Source organism: Prionailurus viverrinus, chromosome F1, assembly GCF_022837055.1.
Source record: "Prionailurus viverrinus isolate Anna chromosome F1, UM_Priviv_1.0, whole genome shotgun sequence".
In the NCBI taxonomy this organism is placed as follows: domain Eukaryota; kingdom Metazoa; phylum Chordata; class Mammalia; order Carnivora; family Felidae; genus Prionailurus; species Prionailurus viverrinus.
The window spans coordinates 6,433,460-6,455,001 of NC_062577.1; the positions used below are offsets into that span (position 1 = coordinate 6,433,460).

The following is a 21,542-nucleotide window of genomic DNA, read 5'->3' on the forward strand; positions in this document are numbered from 1 at the left end:
GGTTCCTAAGGAATGTTTTTTTTTAATATGTATTTTTAATGTTTATCTTTGAGAGGAAGAGACAGCATAAGCATGGGAGGGGCATAGAAGGAGGGAGACACAGAACCTGAAGCAGACTCCAGGCTCTGAGCTGTCAGCACAGAGCCCGATGACGGGCTTGAACTCACAAACCATGAGATCGTGACCTAAGCTGAAGTTGGATGGTTAACAGACTAAGCTACCCAGGTGCCCCCTAAGGAATGGTTTGAGGCTGCTGAGTAGACAGTCCCCAGTGGGAAACTTCCCCATTCCTAGTACATATCCCAGAGGCAGAAGTTTAATAGCATTTCCCAAAGTACTCTTCTAATATACGGGAAGCCTTGGGTTAACACCAGGAGTTACAAGGTCCCAGTTTCCTGTTTAATTGGAAACCACCCTGGGGGCTCTGCATAACAAGTTTATAACCCAATAGTACTCATGTATCCAAGCACTATTGGATTCTTTTATCCAACAGCAACAGCAACAAAAACAGTAATTGACCACCTACTGTAGGTCAGGCACTTTGCTCCCTACCTTAGAGTACATAGATAATAAATAGCTACTACTGTTAGGAAGCTTACAGTTTATAACAACAGATATTAACAGAAGTAACTACTTTTGGGATGCCACTAATGTGCACCTAAGTTGGCTCATTCTTCTCAGGAAAGTTAACTGTTCAATGAACAGAACGAAATTCCTACTAGCTTCCCACTAGCTTACTTCATATAAATCATGCTTAAAGCAGCACAGAGTAGGCAGGGAGAAGAGTTAAGTAAGGCCTAAGCAAGAGACCTGCCTACTGGATAGTTGGGGGAGCTGGCGCTGAAGGAGAGAGAACAAAAGTAGAACTGGAAAAAGTGTCTGAGCACTTGATAAACGCAGCTGTGTCCCAGGCAGGGACTGCCATGAAGTCTCCAGTTAGAGGAGCATAGTACAAAAGAAGGTCATCAAGGAGACACCTTGTATTCTGGATCCACACACTAAGCCATCTTCATCTCTGCTGAAGATGTGGGTGGAGGGCAAGTTAGGAGAACCTAGAGACAGGAGGACATGTTTGCAGGATTAGCAGCTACTATATTAATCCACACCTGAAGATAACAAGAACTTGGCCAGTAAAATAGAAAAAGTATAGGTGGGAGTGTAGAACTTTTAACACCAATAAGTTTACATATAGGCTAAAACATTTTTGAACCAAGTTTGTTGGAAGAGTTGATAGAAAAATAAACTTCAAACTATCAACTAGGAATTGCAAAAGTTACATAATAAGTAATTTTACATTATCACTTTGATTTTATTTGAAGATATGTAAAATTGAAAATTACTCAACTATATCTGAATCTTACATCAAGTCGCAGAATTTAGCTGGGTAAAGCAAGAGAATATGGAATGTTCCAGTGTGCTTATGTACTCAGTCTTACAATGTTTGGCAAAGTAGTTGCAGATAATCAACTGAATCTCTGTATCAGTCTCAATTACCTCATTGAGTTAAATAGAATTTAAGAGAATTACATAGAGTTAAATACAAGTTCATCAATGGTCTAAAGGCAGCATGTTTACATATTCTTTTCAGAAATTTGTTTTATGTAGCTAGGAAAATAAAAATGGAGCTTAACTTGATAAAGATTGGTTTTGTTATGATGTCTAAATTTAATTTCCGCTAAAAGTAGATTAATATGTTAATTATTTCTAGATATGAGGTCTTACTAGGCAACCCTATATCATCACCAAGCCATCTATTTCTCATTTTTTCTTACCCATTCTAAAGCCACATGTACCATTGCTATGTGCTCATCAGCACCATTTTTATACTGATGACCAGCCATACTGGTCAAAAAAAAAAAAAAAGATTTTTACTTTTCTATAATTTTTGCTAGGACTTCAAGGCAATACAACTAAAATAGGCAATTTAAAATTAAAAAATAGACATCTTTATATAAATTGCATACATGTTTATTGACCTAGATATGTTATGTTCAATCCTACAGTCACCCTGTTACATTTTCTTAGGCACCTCCAGATACCCTCCAGCAAGCCCAGACTGGGCAAAATCCCATATCTCCTGCATTATGCGTCACATTTTGATCGCTGTTTTTTTGTTGTTGTTGTTTTTAAGTGGCTAGGTTCTACGAGTAATAAGAGCAAACATTGGACAACTACAAATACAATGCTTATACCTATAATTTCAACCAGAAAAGACCATTATTAAGATAGACTTGTGGTATTGAAAATTTAAAACACCATTTCTAAACTCTACTGACTATTGTTTCTGGAAAGGAAAATTTCTGCTATTTTTTTTATTTATTTTTTTTTTTTTGGTTTATGAAGTCATTTTGATTTACTTGCTTTGATATTAAAGATTTTTTTCCCTTCTATTTCATCAGGAACAGAAAAATTACCCAGTAGACATGGCTGAATCACAAAGGGGGATAACAAACACCTATTATCAAGGGTATTCACTTAAAACATGCTTATTAATATCTAAGAGGAACATATTTCTAATAAAACTAGTAAAAGATATTGGGAAGTCTTTATCTTTTCTAATTATAAAAGTTAAGTCCTCAAGGTACTTTGAGGAGATACTGAGAAAGATGAATTTTTTAAGCCTCCGAATTGAAAAGGAATTTAGAGGCTTCGATTTCCCCAGGTTCAGTGTCCAGCACATTGCATCAATCTCTTCTGTGGGTGCAGTCACAAGTAGGCATCTAGCATTCCCTGGCTCGTAAGTTCCAGAGATGTGGTACTCTTGGATGGCACAGGAAGTCCATGCCCCATATTAGAAATTCATTTCTTATTTTCAGCATAATCTACTTTTCTGTAGCTTCCATGTAATGTCCCTAGTTCTGTCTCTGGAACTGGACAGAAGAAAATAAACATTTATCTAGATCTTGACAGCTGTCAAATTTCTTGAAGGCGTGATTACATAAAGTCCTTTCAAATGTTCTTTTTATTTTCTTTAGCTAAAATCTCAAATTTATTGTTTTTCTGTGCAGTTCAACTACCCATATCCCATAATCTCAAAATCACTGGGGCTTGGAAAATGCAGATTTCATTACCTCATACAAGATAAACTGAGTCAGAGGCCTTCTCTCTCTCCTTTTGCCCCTCCGCCCCCATTTACATTTTGTTACAAACATGTCAGAACAATAACGTTTAAGAACTGTTATCTAGGTAGAAGCATTCCTACCTGACCTCTTCTTACCAGAGATCCATGGTTCTCATATTTGGCTGCAGCAGAAACACCTGATGAGACAGATCGCTAAATCTCGCCTCTCATAAGGTCTGATTAGCAGCTTTCTGCTGAGATCCAAGAATTTTCATTTTTAATTAAGTCTTAAGTGATACTGCTCCTATTGGCTTTGAGACCACGCTCTGAAAACCACTGCTCTAGACTAATGGACGCTCTCTCCCAACTGGTAGATGCCAAGGGCACAACAAATGTCACAGCTAAGAGGCAACCCTCCAGTTGTGCCCACAGAGTTCGGCAACTACCAGTTGAATTATGTGGTTAACAGTCAATTATGTTTGTTGCCATGTTCATTTTATCATATCTGAATTGATACTAATTACATAACTAACTATATCAGCTTCTGAAATTTGAGTATGAAAAGGAAAGATGTTTCTATGAAAACTAAGCTGGATACTTAATGGGACTCAATATAGTAAAGACGCCTTAAATTGCTATTAAATTAAATCTGAGTAAGACTTGCATCATAAAAATGTATTTCTAATGTTTTCTCATGTAATAGTCTCATGTTCTTTCATCATCTTGTTTGCTTACCTCAAACATTTGCTCCAGTCAGCAGTCCTCCAAAATGGTAACTGAATACAGTACTAGAGACATAACCTAACCAGCACAGATTGGGGATACTGTCTTCCCAATAGGAAAAAAAAATAGAGGGTCACCTGAGTGGCTTAGTCAGTTAAACATCTGACTCTTGATTTCAGCTAAGGTCATGGTCTCACGGTTGGTGAGATCAAGCCCCACCCTGGACTCCATGCTGACAGCACAGAACCTGATTGGGAGTCTCTCCTCTCTCTCCCTCTCTCTCTCTCTCCCTGTGCCCCTCCCCCATGCATACATGTGCATGCATGCTCTCTCTGACTCTCAAAATAAATAAACTTTAAAATAAAAACAGAAAAGAAAAAGAAAGAAGAAAGAAGAAAAATGTGTCACGTAACTTACAAACCAGCCTGAAAACTGCACCAGCTTCCCTCCCCTCCCGCTGGTTCCCAATCACCACAACCATGTCAAAATGTAGAGTCATTTGGGGCTTAAACTTAAAAAAAAAATTTCTCATCAGTTCAGAGTACGTCTCCTCAATCTTGCTAGGTTTTTGGTGAGTGGTTTATTTTAATCTAAATTTGGCTTTCTATCCTTCTTTTCATTAAACTTTATCTTGTAAGTTATAGCTTTATATAAGTTTTTAAAGTATCTCTTAGTTACCCAGCCTTTTAACCAAGATTACCAAGTTTGTGTATGCATATATTTTATCAGAACTACATCAGTTTAATGGTGAAAATAGCTGTTTAAAAGACCATAGAGAACAGAGAGGAAGACAGAGTTCCACTACTCCAATAATTAGCACACCTTGAAGATAGTGTTTTGTTTAATTACAAACTTCATTGACCCTTCTGTATCTTGGCCACAGAGATACCACAAAAGACTGCTACATGACTTACTCCACAAACCTTTGTTAAAGCAACCAACCTCCTATCCTCAAGTCTGCTAAACCCTTTTTATTTATTATTATTTTTTAATGTTTATTTATTTATTTATTTAATTATTTTTAAATATATGAAATTTATTGTCAAATTGGTTTCCATACAATGTTTATTTTTGAGAGACAGTGAGAGAGAGAGAGAGAGAGCACACGCACAAGCGGGGGAGGGGCTGAGAGAGAAAGAGTCACAGAATCTGAAGCAGGATCCAGGCTGTCAGCACAGAGCCCAATGCAGGGCTTGAACCATGAATCATGAGATCATGACCTGAACTGAAGTTAGACACTCAACTGACTGAGTCACCCGGGTGCCCCTGCTAAACCCTTTTTAAAAATGAGTAAGTGAGCATGTACATGACAAAGACCTAGCAGAGTTTACACAGGAGTTCTTTGCAAACAAATATTTACAACAGCAATATACCATTCAAAAAAGGAACAAAGGACTTGAACAGTTTTAAAAGAATACAAATAATAAATATGACAAAACAGAAAGAAAATCTATCTTCATTAATAGTCAAGTAAAATTTTAAAAACAACAAAATAACCTTTTCCTCCAAATAGGTTATTTTTTTAAATGATAATATCTAGTGGGGTGCCTGGGTGGCTCAGTCAGTTAAGGGACCAACTTCTACTCAGGTGATGATCTCATGGTCCTTGAGTTGAAGCCCCACGTCAGGCTCTGTGCTGACAACTCAGAGCCTGGAGCCTGCTTTGGATTCTGTGTTTCCCTCTCTTCACCCCTCCCCTGATCATGCTCTGTCTCTCTCTCTCAAAAATAAATAAACATAAAAAAATTTTTTTTAATTCTAAAATGATAATATCTAGTGTTAGAAAGGGAGTAAGTAAATCAGTGTTTTCATACACAGTTAATAGGAATACAAATTGCTAAACACTTTTTTTGAACAGAACTTTACAGAATATGTCAAAAGTTTCAAAATTCTTTCACTTTCAATCAGTAATTCAACTTCTAATAATTTAATTCTGAGAAAACCCAGATGTTCACACATATACAAGAATATTCATTGTACCATATAACTGTCAATCAAAAACACAACCTTAATGTACAACAATTGTGAATTTCTTACATACATTAAGGTATATCTACCTAATGGAATATTATACAACTATTGAAAATTATATTTCAGAACAGTGGCTTTCATCTTTTTTTGTATTGTCACCCACATTTGACATAATAATTAATATGTGTTTGTGTGTGTGTGTATATTGTATTACTGTATAATCTGCTTGTGTGTGTTTATATGTGTGTAGAACTAAAATACTATTTCAGAAACAGTACATCCCCTTATGATGTGTGATGCACTTTGATACATGCTGATATTAAATTTTTTTCTTAATGTTGGTAGCATCTGTCTAAATTGATTTCCTTTTTCACTAATGCAATGAATTTGAAATTATTTTACAAAAAAATATGTAACATGAATAATATGTATGTTACTCATAATAAGCCAATGCTATGCACAAAATGGCTTGTAAATTTCAGTTTTTTGTAAAAACATAAAATTAAAAAAATTCATACAACATAGAAGGATATATTAGTATGTAAATAACTGTATTTAAGTAATGTTTATTTCTTATTTATATTTTTCTATGTTTCCCTCATTTTTCTAATGGATATATACCACTTTTATTTTAGGAAAATATTTTAAACTAAGGAAATGAAAGTATTTGGTGTTACTTGTTCTTTCTCAATATGCACAGGAAGCTAGTAATATACACTTAAATGTAAATGTGTTCACAAACCCTCTCTTTTTAGTCTAATGATAGAATTTTTTCCAGTGCTCAACATCACATATACCATCCCCCAAACTAGCTACCGAATCCTTCTTTTCCTTCCTTCCTTCTTTTCTTCCTTCCTCTCAACCATTTGATTACATCTTTAACTTTTTTAAAGTTAAATTTTTAACTTTCTAGGAACTGACACTCCCCATAGTTTTGCTAAAATTATTCACATGTTCAGTAAACTCACCTGCAAGTTTACCCAGGAGAATTGGTTTCATTTTAAGCAGGGAAGAGCTTTCCAAACACGTAGTCTAGCTTCAATTCCTTCTTAACACCCTTCCAATTAATTTCCTTGATAGGAGCACCCAGGGAAAAATAAGAATTAAAAAGACCCAGATTCTGTCATTTAATTAGTCAATATTTAGGGTATGACTAGAGTGTTTCCCATTTTTCACTCTACTGTGCCTCTCCTCCGCCAAGTCAAAATTTACTTAGCCCAAGACATTTGAATCTCATTTCCCTGGTTTCAGGAAGTTTAGTCTTAAAATATGACTTCAGCCAAGGATCTCAACTCCTGCAAAGAATCAAGTATGTATTTGAGGACTTCTATAATGTTAATGTTGTTTAACAGCTATTGATTTTTTTCACCAAACCAATCAACTTAATGAATTATACAAAACGGCTTGTGAATACACTAGCTCTGATTCTATGGGCAAGAAAGCCAAGAGAGGGAATCAGCAGAGCAGTTTAGGGGGCCAGTTAGAAGACTCTAGCAAAGACATTGATAAAGTTGTCTTTGAAGAGTGGATAGGATCTGAACAGGTAAATGTATGGATAGTGGCCCAAGCTGATAGAGATAAAATGAACCATATTATGGAGTGATGATAGGCAGTTTGAAAGGCCAGGGTAGCCATGTTATGAAGTATTTGGGAATTCAGGCAAAGACATTTGTACTTGTAAGTTAAACAAGGGCATTTTTCAACATGAGAGTAAAAAACCAAACAGCATCCTTGAGTTCAGTGCCTCTAATTGCACACCCCGTATCTGGCCCAGCAGTATCACATCATCACCAAGCAGTCAGCTCCTTATCACATAGGGGTGGGGCTGGCCTATGTGAGACAACTGGGTCACATACACCAACAGGCACTCAATGGCAAGACTTGCATTTTCTTGTTCTCAATCCCTCAATATGACCTCTGGAGTCTACAAGACATTCTAGAATGTACTCCAGGGTCTAGAGCAACACTTAGGAGACAGTAGGATGCAATGACAGGAAACATACAAGTTGGAATGGTAAGGGAATGCGTGAGTTAAGAGGTTAACTATTTTTTTTAATCCAAAAGATGCTAATAATCCCCTACTTTTCTCTTTAAGCTCTTTCATGGCTGTCTTCTAAACATCTATCCCTTCATTTCTCCTTGGTCTGTTGAGTGTCCTATCGACTGAGAAAGACTGCTGTGTGTTTTTACAACAGTAATAAAACAAGTGGCTTAGTCACCCAAGCATATGTAGCTTCTCTGAACTCCCTTTAAGGAAGAGTTTAGGAGGAGCTTCTCTGAACTCCTCCTTATGGAAAGGAGTATGGAGAGTTACCTCCATCTCCATAGTGTCTCAGGCTCTCAGAGTAGAATCAAGAGCCTGGCTTTCGTATTCATGTCTACTGATTCACAGTTCCTTATTGTCAACTTTGTGTTACTACTTTGAGACCAAGAAAGATTTTTAAAATCATGTAAAATTCTTAAATATTGTTAGTTACTTTAGAAGAACTAAGAACAAACACATAGGTTGCTTGTTTTGTTTTGGGGTGTGGGGCATATTTTCCTAACTATAACAAAATCTCGACGCAGCATTTAAGATAAGGAGGAATTGATTTGATGGAGGTGAGGTTTTACTGTGAGACGCCAGAAAACTCTCCTTGTTTATATGAATTTTTGTGACAACTATATTGTTTGTAGATTAGGTAGATACAGTATTCACCTAGATGCCAGCAAAATCTGAGGTGTATTTTGTCCTGAAACTGATTATGTGCTTCTTTTTTTTCCCCACTAACTAAATATTACAAAATCTCATAGGATTTTGAATTTTTGTTTTGTTTTGTTCTGAGTTTCTGTCTTTGTCTTTCCTATGGATTGCTGTTTCCAATGTAATCCTTATTCTTTAGAATCTTATCAGAAAGGGATAAGTGACACAACACATATGTAGTCATTTGGTTAAAAATAAATGTTATTCATACAGAATTCAATTGTAAGCAATTTGGTAAAAATTGCAATTGTTTAGGGTTTTTTAGCCCTCAGTTCCCAGTATTAAGATTTTAGAACTTAGTTATAAAAATTTCTCAGATTCTTCAACTTGAAAAAATTATGAAAAGATAATTGGCAAGGGCTGATTCCATACAGCCTCCAAGGAACTGCACTGGAAAGGATTTTTACAAAACAGCAGGTGCATAAATACACCCTTTCTTACCTACAAGAAAGGATCAGTGTTACTTTTAATTTAAGGTTTTCCAATAGAATGATTAACTATATTTCCTTCTGCACTAGAATAGTGCCTATCTTTTTCTTTTTTTCCAGTGTGTGAACAAGGCAGGATTTGAACAGGGTTTACCAACAGATTCAAATCAGATCTTCAAATCCACATGACTCATTGCATACCCATGTTGTTTACTTTGACCCCAGACTGGGGAATTTAATTTTTTTTTTAAATGTTGTACCCAAATTTGCCTTTTAGTTGTCTCAGTGCACAAAATGAATATCCTTATTACATTCAGTTCATATCAAACAAAGTGTTTCATCATGTGATTGTTTCCCATTTCTGTTCACCTGTTTTGCTGTTATCACAAACTTCCAGATTGACTGTAGGCCTGTACTTTTCTATGGGGTTCCATGAATGAGTGTTTTTTAAATATCTCCTAGGACAATAGCCTTTCAAGCTAATGTCGTACCTCACTCCCTTTTTAGTGAAGCCCATACCATCCCAAGTACTAATAGCTTCAAGGATGTTTCAAAACTCTGGAGAAAGAGAGCCATGTTAATATTTATTAGATTTTTTCAAAGATAACAGTGGTTTTCATAGTCCAAATAAAAAATGATTATATGAGTTCCAAATGAATTTCTTTCTGTGTTACTATTTCATTCTTCTTCCCAGTAGCTTTTAACAAATTGCACTAATCAGTAGTTTTAAAAGTAACAATTTTACATTAGCATCTTTCCCCTCCTCTACTGCCGTGCAAGCATTCAGTCTTATGCCTCAATAAATATGACATTTTCTTCATCCCACAAATGACACTAGAGATAGTAAGCACTTTTTAAAAATATATTGTTCAAAAAATAAAATAAAATAAATAAAAATATATTGTTCAGCCTCAGAATAAATATATATATATATATATATATATATAAACTCATGTACACACTTATAGTAACAGCACAAGAATTGAATATAGTAGTAAATGTAGGAAATAGTGTGGTCTTCAAGTATAGAAGGGTAGCTTTTAGATTCCAAAATTATTTGATCAATTTGCCCGGGTTTGGAAAAGCAGTAAAACTTTAGATTCCAATTCATTAGCAACTCTATGCCCTTCTTAGAGTCAGAATAGTGACTTTGGTCTCAGTGTCCTAATTAGAAAACCTATAACAATAAAAACAATGATAGCAATAATATAGTGAGGTAATAGCCAACATGAACTTAGTACATAGAATATTCCAAGACTAGTTTTAGGCAATTTAGCTTCATTATTCTTCAGAAGAAAGCTTTTAAGTAGGTACTGTGATTATCCCGATTTTATGGATAAGAAAACAAACACAGAAGTGGAGACAAAAAGCAAACATTTTGTTTATAAGGCCAATATATAATGTAAAGTAGGGTGTCTTGTTAACAAACTGCTTTTTCTTTTATTTTTTTCCTCCAATAAAGTGACTAAAGCATAGCCAGTGGGAAATTATCTTCTACTATTAGTTGCTGAAAGCTAAGTTTTGATCCCTTTTCCCCGATTAAAAGGAAACGGTGCTTGGTTTTCATTGCTGCTGTTCAGGTCATCCTCAAGACCCTTGTCAGTTACTGTGAAGCGTGTAAAGAAAGCTTGATTTTGAAATCATTGATCATATCTTAAACATATTGCTTTTTTTCTCCGAAATATGGCCATGAGTGATGATTTGTCTCCCAACAGCAGACCACTTTTTATCAAAATCTGATCCATAGTAGCAGTAAATCAAGACTATTATTATGAGTAATTTATTACTAAAATATTATATTTCTCAAAAAATCTTTTGTCTTTCCATTATTATTTTATCCTCTGAGAAATATAAATTTCATTCAGTAAGTGGACCATCTTATTTTCATTACTAGTATATATAAAATGAAACATGAAACAGAAACTATCAATTGACAATCTGTTACTTTGATCAGAAATTTAAATTTTTTTTATCTCTCTAGAGTACTAGTATTAACAGGGACAGTGTTGGTTTTCAAGATTTCAAAAAAAAATGAATATGTACTCTAGGCATTAACACATATGTGGAATCAGAATATATGGGATTTTTCTGAGGTTGGGGTTGGAGGAAATTGGGTGGAAAAAGATAAGAAGATGTCTATGGTTTGAAGTCAGAAGCAAATAGACTTTTATCTGTAGATGTATAATTGGCACTTTTTTCTCCATTATCACATAGGATGGGGGACAGACTCAATGTGAGTTTCTACCACCTTCAAAAAAATGAATTTTATTTAATTAAGTCATACACTCTGCATATCTAGATATTTATAAACATGCCACTAATTCCAGCAATTGAACAAGAATGCATTCACATTGCTATCTTTCAGAGCAGTTTACTAAGGTTTGTTGTAACATGTTTACAACCAGTTGCAAATCTAGGTGTTGCATCATTGCTAAGCCTTGATGAAACGTTTATGAACATGTTTTATTATTTGCTAATCTGTGCTGTGAACCCATCAGTCTGTTTGCAGTGGGGAGGAAGTGGGTAGAGGGGTGGGAGGGTAGAAGAGGGGTGGATCATTTTGTTTGATGTGTTGGTGGAGGGAGGAAGGAAGTTGAACTAAGGTGTATCTAAAGGGTTCCATTTTGACCCTTGCACTAAAATCGACTGCAGTAAATAAATGCTACTCCTAATCGGGTTTTCAGTGATCATACTCTTTTTTTTCCCCCTTGTTTTATATTTTTTTCTCAGGGGAAATCTCTCACGTCAAAGAGGTTAACAAGCCTCGTTCAGTCCTACTAAAAGGATCATCTTGTAGCATGGAAGCAGACTGGAGTCATTGCATATACTTTGTAGCTCTTTGTTGTTACCTGGAGCAGAGGACATTAGGCCAAGATGTTGCATGAGCAAAGGACCTGAATTGTTCTCTCTTTGTGTACATTCAGGCATTGCCATTCCAAGGGACTCTACTGTCTCAATGCCTCCACTGCAAAATGTTGTCTGCTTACTTTCTCCTTGTACTAAGCTGGATCTGTGTCGTTTCCTTTTTAACAAGTTCAAGTGGAGTAAACCTTTTTTTTTTCCTTCTCTTAAAGCTTCTGCTAGACACACAGTTCACTGAAAATTCACTCAGTCAAAAACTGGAAGAATTGTAAAAGAAAAAAGCATATATCAATAAGTATACATATGGCTTCACGTTTATTAAACAATAAGTTAGCACAGAAAGTTTCATTTCACCAATGTGTTCACAGTCAGAAACAAGCTTTGTCTTTGTCTGTTGTCTATACATTCTCAGTTAACGTTTCTTGCATTTATTTTTATACCATATTTAAATAAGAAACACCTTTTACTCCAAATGTATTAAAGTTGATCCCTTCTCTGTAAATTTGTGTATGTTTATATTGTTGTTTTATCTTTCATTAAAAGATGCAGAATCTCCTTGTTTTTGTAGTTTTGACTTCCACACGCTGATAAAGAAAATGCTGAAAAACATCCATAAATGTAGACTTGCAATTTAAGCTATCACCCTGCAAGTTTATTTTAGGGCTTTAAGGCAAGCTTGGATGGTACAGGAGTCAGGAGCTGACTGAAAGTGTTTCATCTGGGGGCTAGGCCAGGACTGGGTAGATGCCTTTTCTCTCATGCAGGAGCAACACAGACTGACCTTTCACATTTTCAGAGCAATTTACCAGCCCTTTCAGCCTCATTATGAATATGCATCTCTATGTTTTGCTAATGGCTAATGGGAATTAGGTTTGAGTGTGACTTCCCAACTCAGAAACTGGTATTTTTCTTTCAAGTATAATCCTAAAAATGCCTTAAGTCAGTGGCTTTTAACTCTTTGGCGGTTACAAATTCTTTTGAGAACACAATGGTAATTACTAATCTTTAGTGTGTGCTTAGTAAATGCCAAGCCACAGTACTAGGGGCTTTACATACCCATAAAATCTTCACATTTAATCCTCACAGCAGCCCGTTTCTGCTATTTTGAGAATTTTAAAGCAGAGAGAGTTTCAGTACCCTGTTCAAAGTCACACAGCCATGTAGTGAGTTGCTATACAAATTCAGGCAGTCCAACTCCAGAACCCACTCTATTGCACCAATCCACTGCACCACCCAACTTCTTTTGGTAAAATTTATGAAAATCCACATACACTCTCACACAGGAAACATTTCCACTGACTTTTGGAGCATTCACAGAATACCCTCTGAAATTCATCCATGGGCCCCAAATAAGAAACCTGACTCCCTTTAAGAATTGGGTCGGGAATAGGGGCACCTGGGTGGCTTCTGACTTTGGCTCAGGTCATGGTCTCACAGTTCGTGAGTTCAAGCCCCACGTCAGCTCTATGCTGACAGCTCAGGGCCTGGAGTCTGCTTTGGATTCTATGTCTTCTTCCTTCTCTAATCCTCCTCTGCTCATGCTCTGTCTCTCTATCTCAAAAATAAATAATAAACATTAAAAAAAATTTTAAATGTTGGGTCAGGTACACAAAAGGTCACACAGTGGGGAAATGGGCCTAACTTGTTTGCTTTTGCATCCATGTAGGCATTGCAGACTCTGGATATTTATTTTTTTTTTTAATTTTTTTTTCAACGTTTATTTATTTTTGGGACAGAGAGAGAGACAGAGCATGAACGGGCGAGGGGCAGAGAGAGAGGGAGACACAGAATCAGAAACAGGCTCCAGGCTCTGAGCCATCAGCCCAGAGCCCGACGCGGGGCTCGAACTCCCGGACCGCGAGATCGTGACCTGGCTGAAGTCGGACGCTTAACCGACTGCGCCACCCAGGCGCCCCGACTCTGGATATTTAAAAAAGAGAAACATAATATTGTAAATAAGGTAATTATTAATTATTGTAGATAAGTTTAAATTCTAAAAAAAATTACCAACATCGGTGAGAAATCAGTAGTAAGTCTGTGAACTAGTGTCTAGAACTGTCACAAAATGGAAGCCACTTGATAGGAGAAATTTACATAGGAACAATAATCGGAACACTGTAACTACTTTAAGACTTTTAGAAAAGATTTAATTATACATCCTATGACTTTTTAAAAGGAGTACATAAAGTGCACATAAATATAAATATATAGATGCTCTCTCTTAGAAACATTCAGGACAGCCTTGGGCAGATGGTACTGAAGCTACATTGAAAGGCTACTTCAAAGAAACATTATTTGAAAGCAATACCTATTAGATGAATGGATAATGAATCTTGCACAAATAGAATTGGTTCTTTTGGAGGCTATCTCTTATAAATTGTCATTCCTTGGATGCCCATCCTTACTGAAAATTTTAAATCAAAAATTTATACAGAAATGAAAGGTGTAATAATGTCAACAGATGATAGGAAAAAAATATTCAGGCAAGTATCCTCAAGTCAGGAGCTCCTAGTAAGCCTGTGAGTCAGTTTCTGAGTTCAAGTACATAAAATCTTTAAATAACCTAATGACTCCATTTAATATACTTTAGACAAAGCTCGGTATACAAAACAGTGTATTTTAGGAGGAGCATGTAAGAAAATATTGGAGTTCTTGGAGTTCACTCAAATAAGCACATAGCAACTATCTCCCACCTGACTCTGGGACAATTTGATCTATAAAGCATAGAAGAAAAGCTCTCAAGTTTCTAATGATTAAAATGGTTTTTAAGAAGTCTTTTTCTCCCTTAAAGCGATTTACAAAGTTATCCGCTGAAGCAGTGGCCCAGAGTGTCCACACTCAATTGCAAAACGAATTCATCCTCTAAACTGCATTGACCTGATTCTTCCCTTTGCAATGTCTACAGCAATGTTTCCTGTGGAACTTCAATGGATTTTCTGCTTGAATAAAAGTAAGTGAAATATGGTCAGCAATTCTACCCCTGTCAGGGACCAGGAAAATAAATGAAGGCAAAAACGTTCCCTCTTCATTACAAGTATGTGAGTGCATGTTGCTACTCAGAACTTTCATGCATCCACCATTCTCCTTGTTGAGTGCTCATTTCTCTTTATACATGTATGATGGTTTTTGAATAATTTTGGTCTATGAGGAAAGCAAATCTTGGCTAACTAGCATAAATTTAGTCCAAGTAAATGCACTGATTGTCTCCACACATAGGATTTGTGTGTCCTTAATTATATACTTGAAAGAGCACATTGAAATAGCCAATGGCTTTACTGTTGTCCATGACTATCCCTTTGCATAGTCTAATACCCTCTAAAACATCAACCAGAGGTAATTATCTACTTGAAAGAATACATTGAAATAGCCCATGGCTTTACTGTTGTCTATGAGTAACCCTTTGCTTATTCTAATACTCTCTAAAACATCAACGGGAAGTAAGCCATTTTGAGAAAATAGAGAAGAATTTGATGAACATGAAGAATTGAGAGAGAACTAAAGTCATGTGTCACATGCAGATATCCCACATATTTTGTTGTACAACCATGTTTTTGTATCTTTTTATTCAGAATTTTGTACACCAAATTAACCTTTAAAAAATACCAAATGATGTATAAAACATAAGACATCATTATTCAAAAGTCAGATTAAGACAGAAACTATTACATATGCCGTTGAATGCCTAGGGAAGTTTCCCTGGGGCTGAAAATCCATTTGCAACTTCATCTTTGCAAAGATCATTAGTTACTGGGTAGACATGAGTACTCCTTGATTAATAAACTGATTACTAAATCTTGATGTCTTTATTAAGTTACGACACTTTAATCACTTCAACTTGTTTGGAAATCAAATGAATTGGTGTTTGTTATCTTTTTAAAGGTTAGTAACATCTAATTCCAGTATTGATTGAAAGGATTAAGACAACATATCTAGACTATCAAGTGCAGAATTAGGCACATAAATAGAAGTCAAAAATAATATGTACTTTACTCTTTTCCCTTTCTTTTCCTCCAAAAGGTCATTTTTCTAAAAAGATAAAATACATGTTCAAACACCACTCCTAGCCCAAGTGGAATCATTTGGTTTGACGTGCAGAGGGCCAAAGCCAAGTGGTGAGTCAGAATACCAGAGACCAGAGGAAAGACATGGAGAGCAGTTAGGTGTGATGGTAGGTTGGTTACCAACCATATGGAGTCAATAAAGCATCAGGACCAAAAGAGCGACCAAAAAATGAAACTTGGCTAAGTCAAGGAGACTGCATCCTGAACAAATGAAACTGGAAACTGCATCTCTGGAAAATAGGAATAGGAGTTGTTAGAAAGCAGTTGTAGTCTCACCTGTGTGTGTGACAGAAACTCTTCTAGGAACCTAGCTAGTGTGAGCTAGACCTGCAAGGGAGAGAAGACAGTAGTAATAAGATATCAGGGGTAAAATCATCCATCTTTCTCAGTGCAGGATGACTTTTGGCCCCAAAGTACAAATAGAGGAACGTCTCCTTCCCCATACACTACATTTCCAGAGGTTTCCTGGACCAGAGAAGTGGATATGAAGTATAGGCAGACTGAATTATTGGTCATGAAAGGTCTTAAACACTCTGAAACCTCGATTCCATGATATAGGGCTGTGGTGTTTGTCATGTGAGCTCTCAGGTCCAGGCTGGGTGATAGTCCCAGTCAAGTAAGAACTGGCCATTTGGCAGGTGAGATTGCAATGCACAGGCTACAGAAAGAGATGGAAAGTGGATCTGAAAGAGTTGCCCGTAGGCCAACTCAGTGGGGTGACACAGCAATGAGGTACATAATTCCACATACTAGTTCTTATCCTAGTTATTTGCCCTGGCTCTTTTGGGGCTGCAGATATATAAGGGAACCAACTTTATGATGGTACATACTGCAGTTTGCAGTGTGCACTCTCCGTCCCATGTCCCTGATTTATTCTTACCTTTGGTCTTCCTAAGTTTCTTCAAGTGTTCAGGCACAAAAGCCCCTCTTTCTACTTCTTTTCCATAATAAGCCTTAATGGCCCTAGCACAAGATTGCTTGAAAAGAATTTCAGCTTCCTCTAGACTAAGATCTAATATTTATGAAGGTAGATTAAACACATTCTAAAATCTCCACTCCAAATGGAAATAATTTTTAAATTTTCAAGATTAAAAAACACATAGCTGCTTATGAAAGTGATAAAGGGAACCATTTCTAACAAGAAAATAATCAAAGTGAATATTGTCAGAAACTAAAATAACTTGGCACTGGAGAGCTAGGCATGGATCTAAACAGAAAGTACAGGGGCAGTGGCCAAAAACTCTCATACTTCCATGACCATAGACTCAGTTAACACTACCTCCAGGGAGCTTAGACTGTGAAACACAACACTCTGCCATGAGCAGCGACTGGGATAGCTTTGCACACTTCCCAAGGTTACTAGAGAACTAAGCCATTTCCAATGGCCATAGTGTCCAGTATCATCCTGCATACATGAAAGGTGTGTGCTGTCATGACACCAGCATGTGCAGGGCAGGAAATAGAAGGGCATTCCCTGAGCATAAAGTGTACCCTGACCCAGAGATATGAAACAGACTGTGGCTTTCCATGGGAGAAAATACAGGAGAAATGTGTGAAATGTGAGCTTATAAACTATGTTCATAAAAATGCTTATAAGGTAAGCATTGTCAATGACAGAATATGGAAGGATTTACACCAAAGGAAAAAGACGAGGTCAATCTGAAGAGTACCTCAATATAAGTATTTAAAGTTTTAAAGCAATAAAGTATTTAAATATGAGAAAAGAGGAGGCAGAGTTATATAGATAGATAGATAATATGAATTCATACCAAGAGTTTAATAGTGAAACTTTAGAATACTAATGAAAGAGAAATTTTTTTTTTATTTTTTTAATGTTTAATTTATCTTTGAGAGAGAGACAAAGTGTGAGTGGGGAGGGGGAGAGAGACAGAGGGAGACACAGAATCTGAAGCAGGCTCCAGCTGCTCCAGGCTTCAAGCTGTCAGCACAGAGCCCGATGTGGGGCTCAAACTCACAAACTGCGAGATCATAACCTGAGCTGAAGTCGGACACCTAATCCACTGAACCACCTAGGCACCGCTAATGAAAGAGAATTTTAAAATATCCCAAAAGTTGCCAGGGGGCAAAGAAACAGAAGTCTGATTTATATTATCTTTGGCAATGTGAAATGTCAGAAGTCAGCAAAGTGAAAATCTGATTTTAAAATTCTATATTCAACTGGACTTCTGGGGAAGATGGTGGGATAGGAGGACCCTAAGCTCACCTCATCCCATGGATACAACTAGGTAACACATCAGTGTAAATAACTCAGAAAATGACCAGAATACTGGCAGAACAGACTCTCCACAGCTAAATGTAGAGAAAAGGCCAGAGGGTAAGGAGGGTGGAGATGTGGTTGAGAAGCTAAATGAATCTGTAGAACATTCCCTGGGATGGAGATATGCCGTGGGAGCAGACAAGGTAAAGAAGAAGACCCTCATGCCAGCCACTCCAGGCATGGAGGATCCCTATAACATTGGGCTTTGAAAATCAGAGGGGCATAATTTTACAAGTTCTTACAATCAGCAGACTTTAACACCTTGAACTTTAAAAATAGCAGACTCAGGAATGGGAGAACCAGAAGGGTGAAAGGAAATTGAGTCCTTGCCCAGAGACAGCATAACAAACACCCAAGGAAATACAGCATAAAATCAGCAGTTTGAAAAAAACCTGGGGCATATGGGGTGGGGGAGATTTCTTTACTAATCTTAGAGCCTGTGCTAAGAGGTCAGGGATCTTTGGGAGATTTTGTTCTACAGGAACAAAAGAGCTGGTTGTTCTCATTTCCCTCCCTGGCCCCCCAGCCTAAACAGATGAACACTTGTGGAACAAAGTGTCAACACTCACTACCTAACTTGCTAACAATACTGCCATCTTAGCATTCTCCTCTGGACACACCCCCTCCAGCCAGGCCTCAGCTCCAGCTCCCCTCCCACAGCAGCCCTGAACAAACCTTGCTAACACAAGATGCCACACTCTTACATTCTCCTTTAGACCTACTTCCTCCAATATGCACTTGGCTGGAGCCCATTCAAAGCAGCGCCACAAGGTTGGCAGTGTGCAAGCAGCCCCAACAGGGACCAACACCACTCCAAAGTGACTCCTGCCACAGGGAGAGGAGAAGATAACCACACAAACCAGTCCAACTGTGGCTGCAGCAGTGGGATGGGGAAAGACAGGTGATCTGACTGCAAGTCTCACCCAACAAAGAAAACTTCTCAAGGGACACTGGGAAGTGCCCTGTAGTTAAGTGCTACTGCATCCCTGGCAAACAGCTAGTCTGACTCAACTCAAGCCCAAGGAGGCCCCAGACTGACCCATTACAACACAGGGACCAAACCCTGCAAAGAAAGTCACTGCCGACAATTGGACTGATGGAAAAAGCAGCTCAGTCACAAAAGCAGGGTGCATGCAACACATATAGGAGATACCCCTGAAGCACCAGGTTCCAATGAACAGGGGACACTGCACTGCAGGACCTCTTCTGTATAAGTCCATTACTTTCAAGAGCAGGACATATAGCTGACTTTCTAATATATAGAGACAGACACAGAGGTTAGACAAAAATGAGGAATATATCTCAAATGAATATATTTGAGACATATAATAGACAAAGGAATATATCTCAAATGAAAAAAAAAGGACAAAATCACAGCAAAACATCTAAACAAACCAAAGGTAAGTAATATGATAAAGAATTTAATGATCATAAATATACTTACTGAACTTGAGATAAGAGTGGAGAACCTCAGTAAGACAAAGAGATAGAAAACAAAAAAAATCAGAAATGAAAAATTAAATAAAGAAAATTGAAAATATACTGGAGAGAATTAATAGTAGATTAGAGGAAGAAAACAATTACTAAAATTAAAAAATTAAAAACAATACAAAAAAATCAAATAAAGGAAAGTAGATCCTAGGTCTGTTTTGGTTTGCTTGTTGAATTAAGCTTGATAGAATAGAGAAAAGAGGGAAGGGAAAGAAAAAAAAAAAAGGTAAGAAAAAACCACGAATATAAGAACACTAGCTAGGCTTCTGAAAAGCATAGAAGACCCCAGAGAATTCCTTTCTGCAGAGATAAAAGAAGTAAAATCTAGTCAGACTGAAGTTAGAAATGCCATAACTGAGATGTAATCTCAAATTGACACCATGAAGAAAAAAATGGACAAAGCAAAGCAGAGGATCAGCAATATGGAAGATAAAGTTATGGAGAATAATGAAGCAGAAATAAAGACGGGAACAAAGAAAAAAGATCATGATACAAGACTTAGAGAACTCAGTGACTTATTAAAAAGGAATACTATCTGAATCATAGGAGTCACAGAAAATGAGGAGAGAAAAAGGGGCGGAAGGTTTATGTGAGAACATTATAGCAGAAAACTTTCCTAATCTGGGGAAGGACACAGACATCGAAGTCCAAGAAGAACAGAGAATTTCCATTAGAGTCAACAAAAAACAACCATCACCAAGACATATCATAGTCAAATTCACAAAATACACAAAGAAAGAATTATGAAAGAAATAAGGGAAAAAAGTCCTTAACATACAAGGTAAGACAGATCAGGTTCATAGCAGATCTGTCCACAGAAACTTGGTAGGCCAGAAAGGACCAGCAGGATATATTCAACGTGCTGAATAAAAAATACATAAATATGTAGCCAAGAATTCTTTATCCAGAAAGGCTGTCATTCAAAATAGAAGGAGATATAAAGAGTTTCCCAGACAAATTAAAACTAAAAGAGGTAGTAACCACTAAACAAGCCCTGCAAGAAATTTTAAGTGGGACTCTTAGAATGGAGGAAAGACAACAAAACAGAAGAGACCAAAAGCAACAAAGACTAGAAAGGACCAGAGATGATTACCAGAAGCAACAACTTTACAGGTAATAAAATAGAATTAAATTCATGTTTCAATAATCACTCTGAATGTAAATGAACTAAATTCTCCAATCAAAAGACATACGGTATCAGAAAGGATAAGAAAACAGGACCTATCTATATGCTGCCTATGAGAGACTCGTTTTACACCTAAGGACATCTGCAGATTGAAAGTGAGGGGATGGAGAACCATCTATCAGGCCAATGGATGTCAAAAGAGACCCAGAGTAGCCATAAGTATATCAAAGATTTTATTTATTTATTTATTTATTTATATGAAATTTATTGTCAAATTGGTTTCCATATAACACCCAGTGCTCATCCCAACAAGTGCCCTCCTCAATGCCCATCACCAACACTTCCCTCCCTCCCACCTGCCCCCCCCCCACATCAACCCTCAGTTTGTTCTCAGTTTTTCAGAGTCTCTTATAGTTTGGCTCTCTCCCTCTCTTTTTTTTTCCTTCCCCCCCCCCCCGCCCCCATGGTCTTCTGTTAAGTTTCTCAGGATCCACATAAGAGTGAAAACATATGGTATCTGTCTTTCCTTGTATGACTTACTTCACTTAGCATAACACTCTCCAGTTCCATCCATGTTGTTACGAAAGGCCATATTTCATTCTTTCTCATTGCCACGTAGTATTCCATTGTGTATATAAACCACAATTTCTTTATCCATACATCAGTTCATGGGCATTTAGGCTCTTTCCATAATTTGGCTGTTGTTGAAAGTGCTGCTATAAACATTGGGATACAAGTGCCCCTATGCATCAGCACTCCTGTATCCCTTGGGTAAATTCCTAGCAGTGTTATTGCTGG

At 37.0% G+C, this 21,542-nt stretch overlaps 1 protein-coding gene across 4 annotated transcripts in view; it reads left to right on the plus strand.

Moving 5' to 3' along the window:
* The window catches only part of RGS7 (regulator of G protein signaling 7), a 528,155-nt gene extending 506,998 nt beyond the window's left edge, over positions 1–21,157 (plus strand). For 3 of the 4 annotated variants that reach the window (XM_047841359.1, XM_047841360.1, XM_047841361.1), the window contains one exon: positions 11,657–12,057. Coding sequence is in view for 1 of the 4 variants with exons in the window: in XM_047841360.1 (XP_047697316.1) it covers positions 11,657–11,707 (51 nt within the window). In the remaining 3 variants the exon portion in view is untranslated. Of the gene's footprint in view, positions 1–11,656; positions 12,058–21,146 lie in introns of those variants that run through there. The other variant, XR_007148335.1, reaches the window with a different exon arrangement.
* The last annotated feature ends 385 nt before the right edge of the window (positions 21,158–21,542 follow it).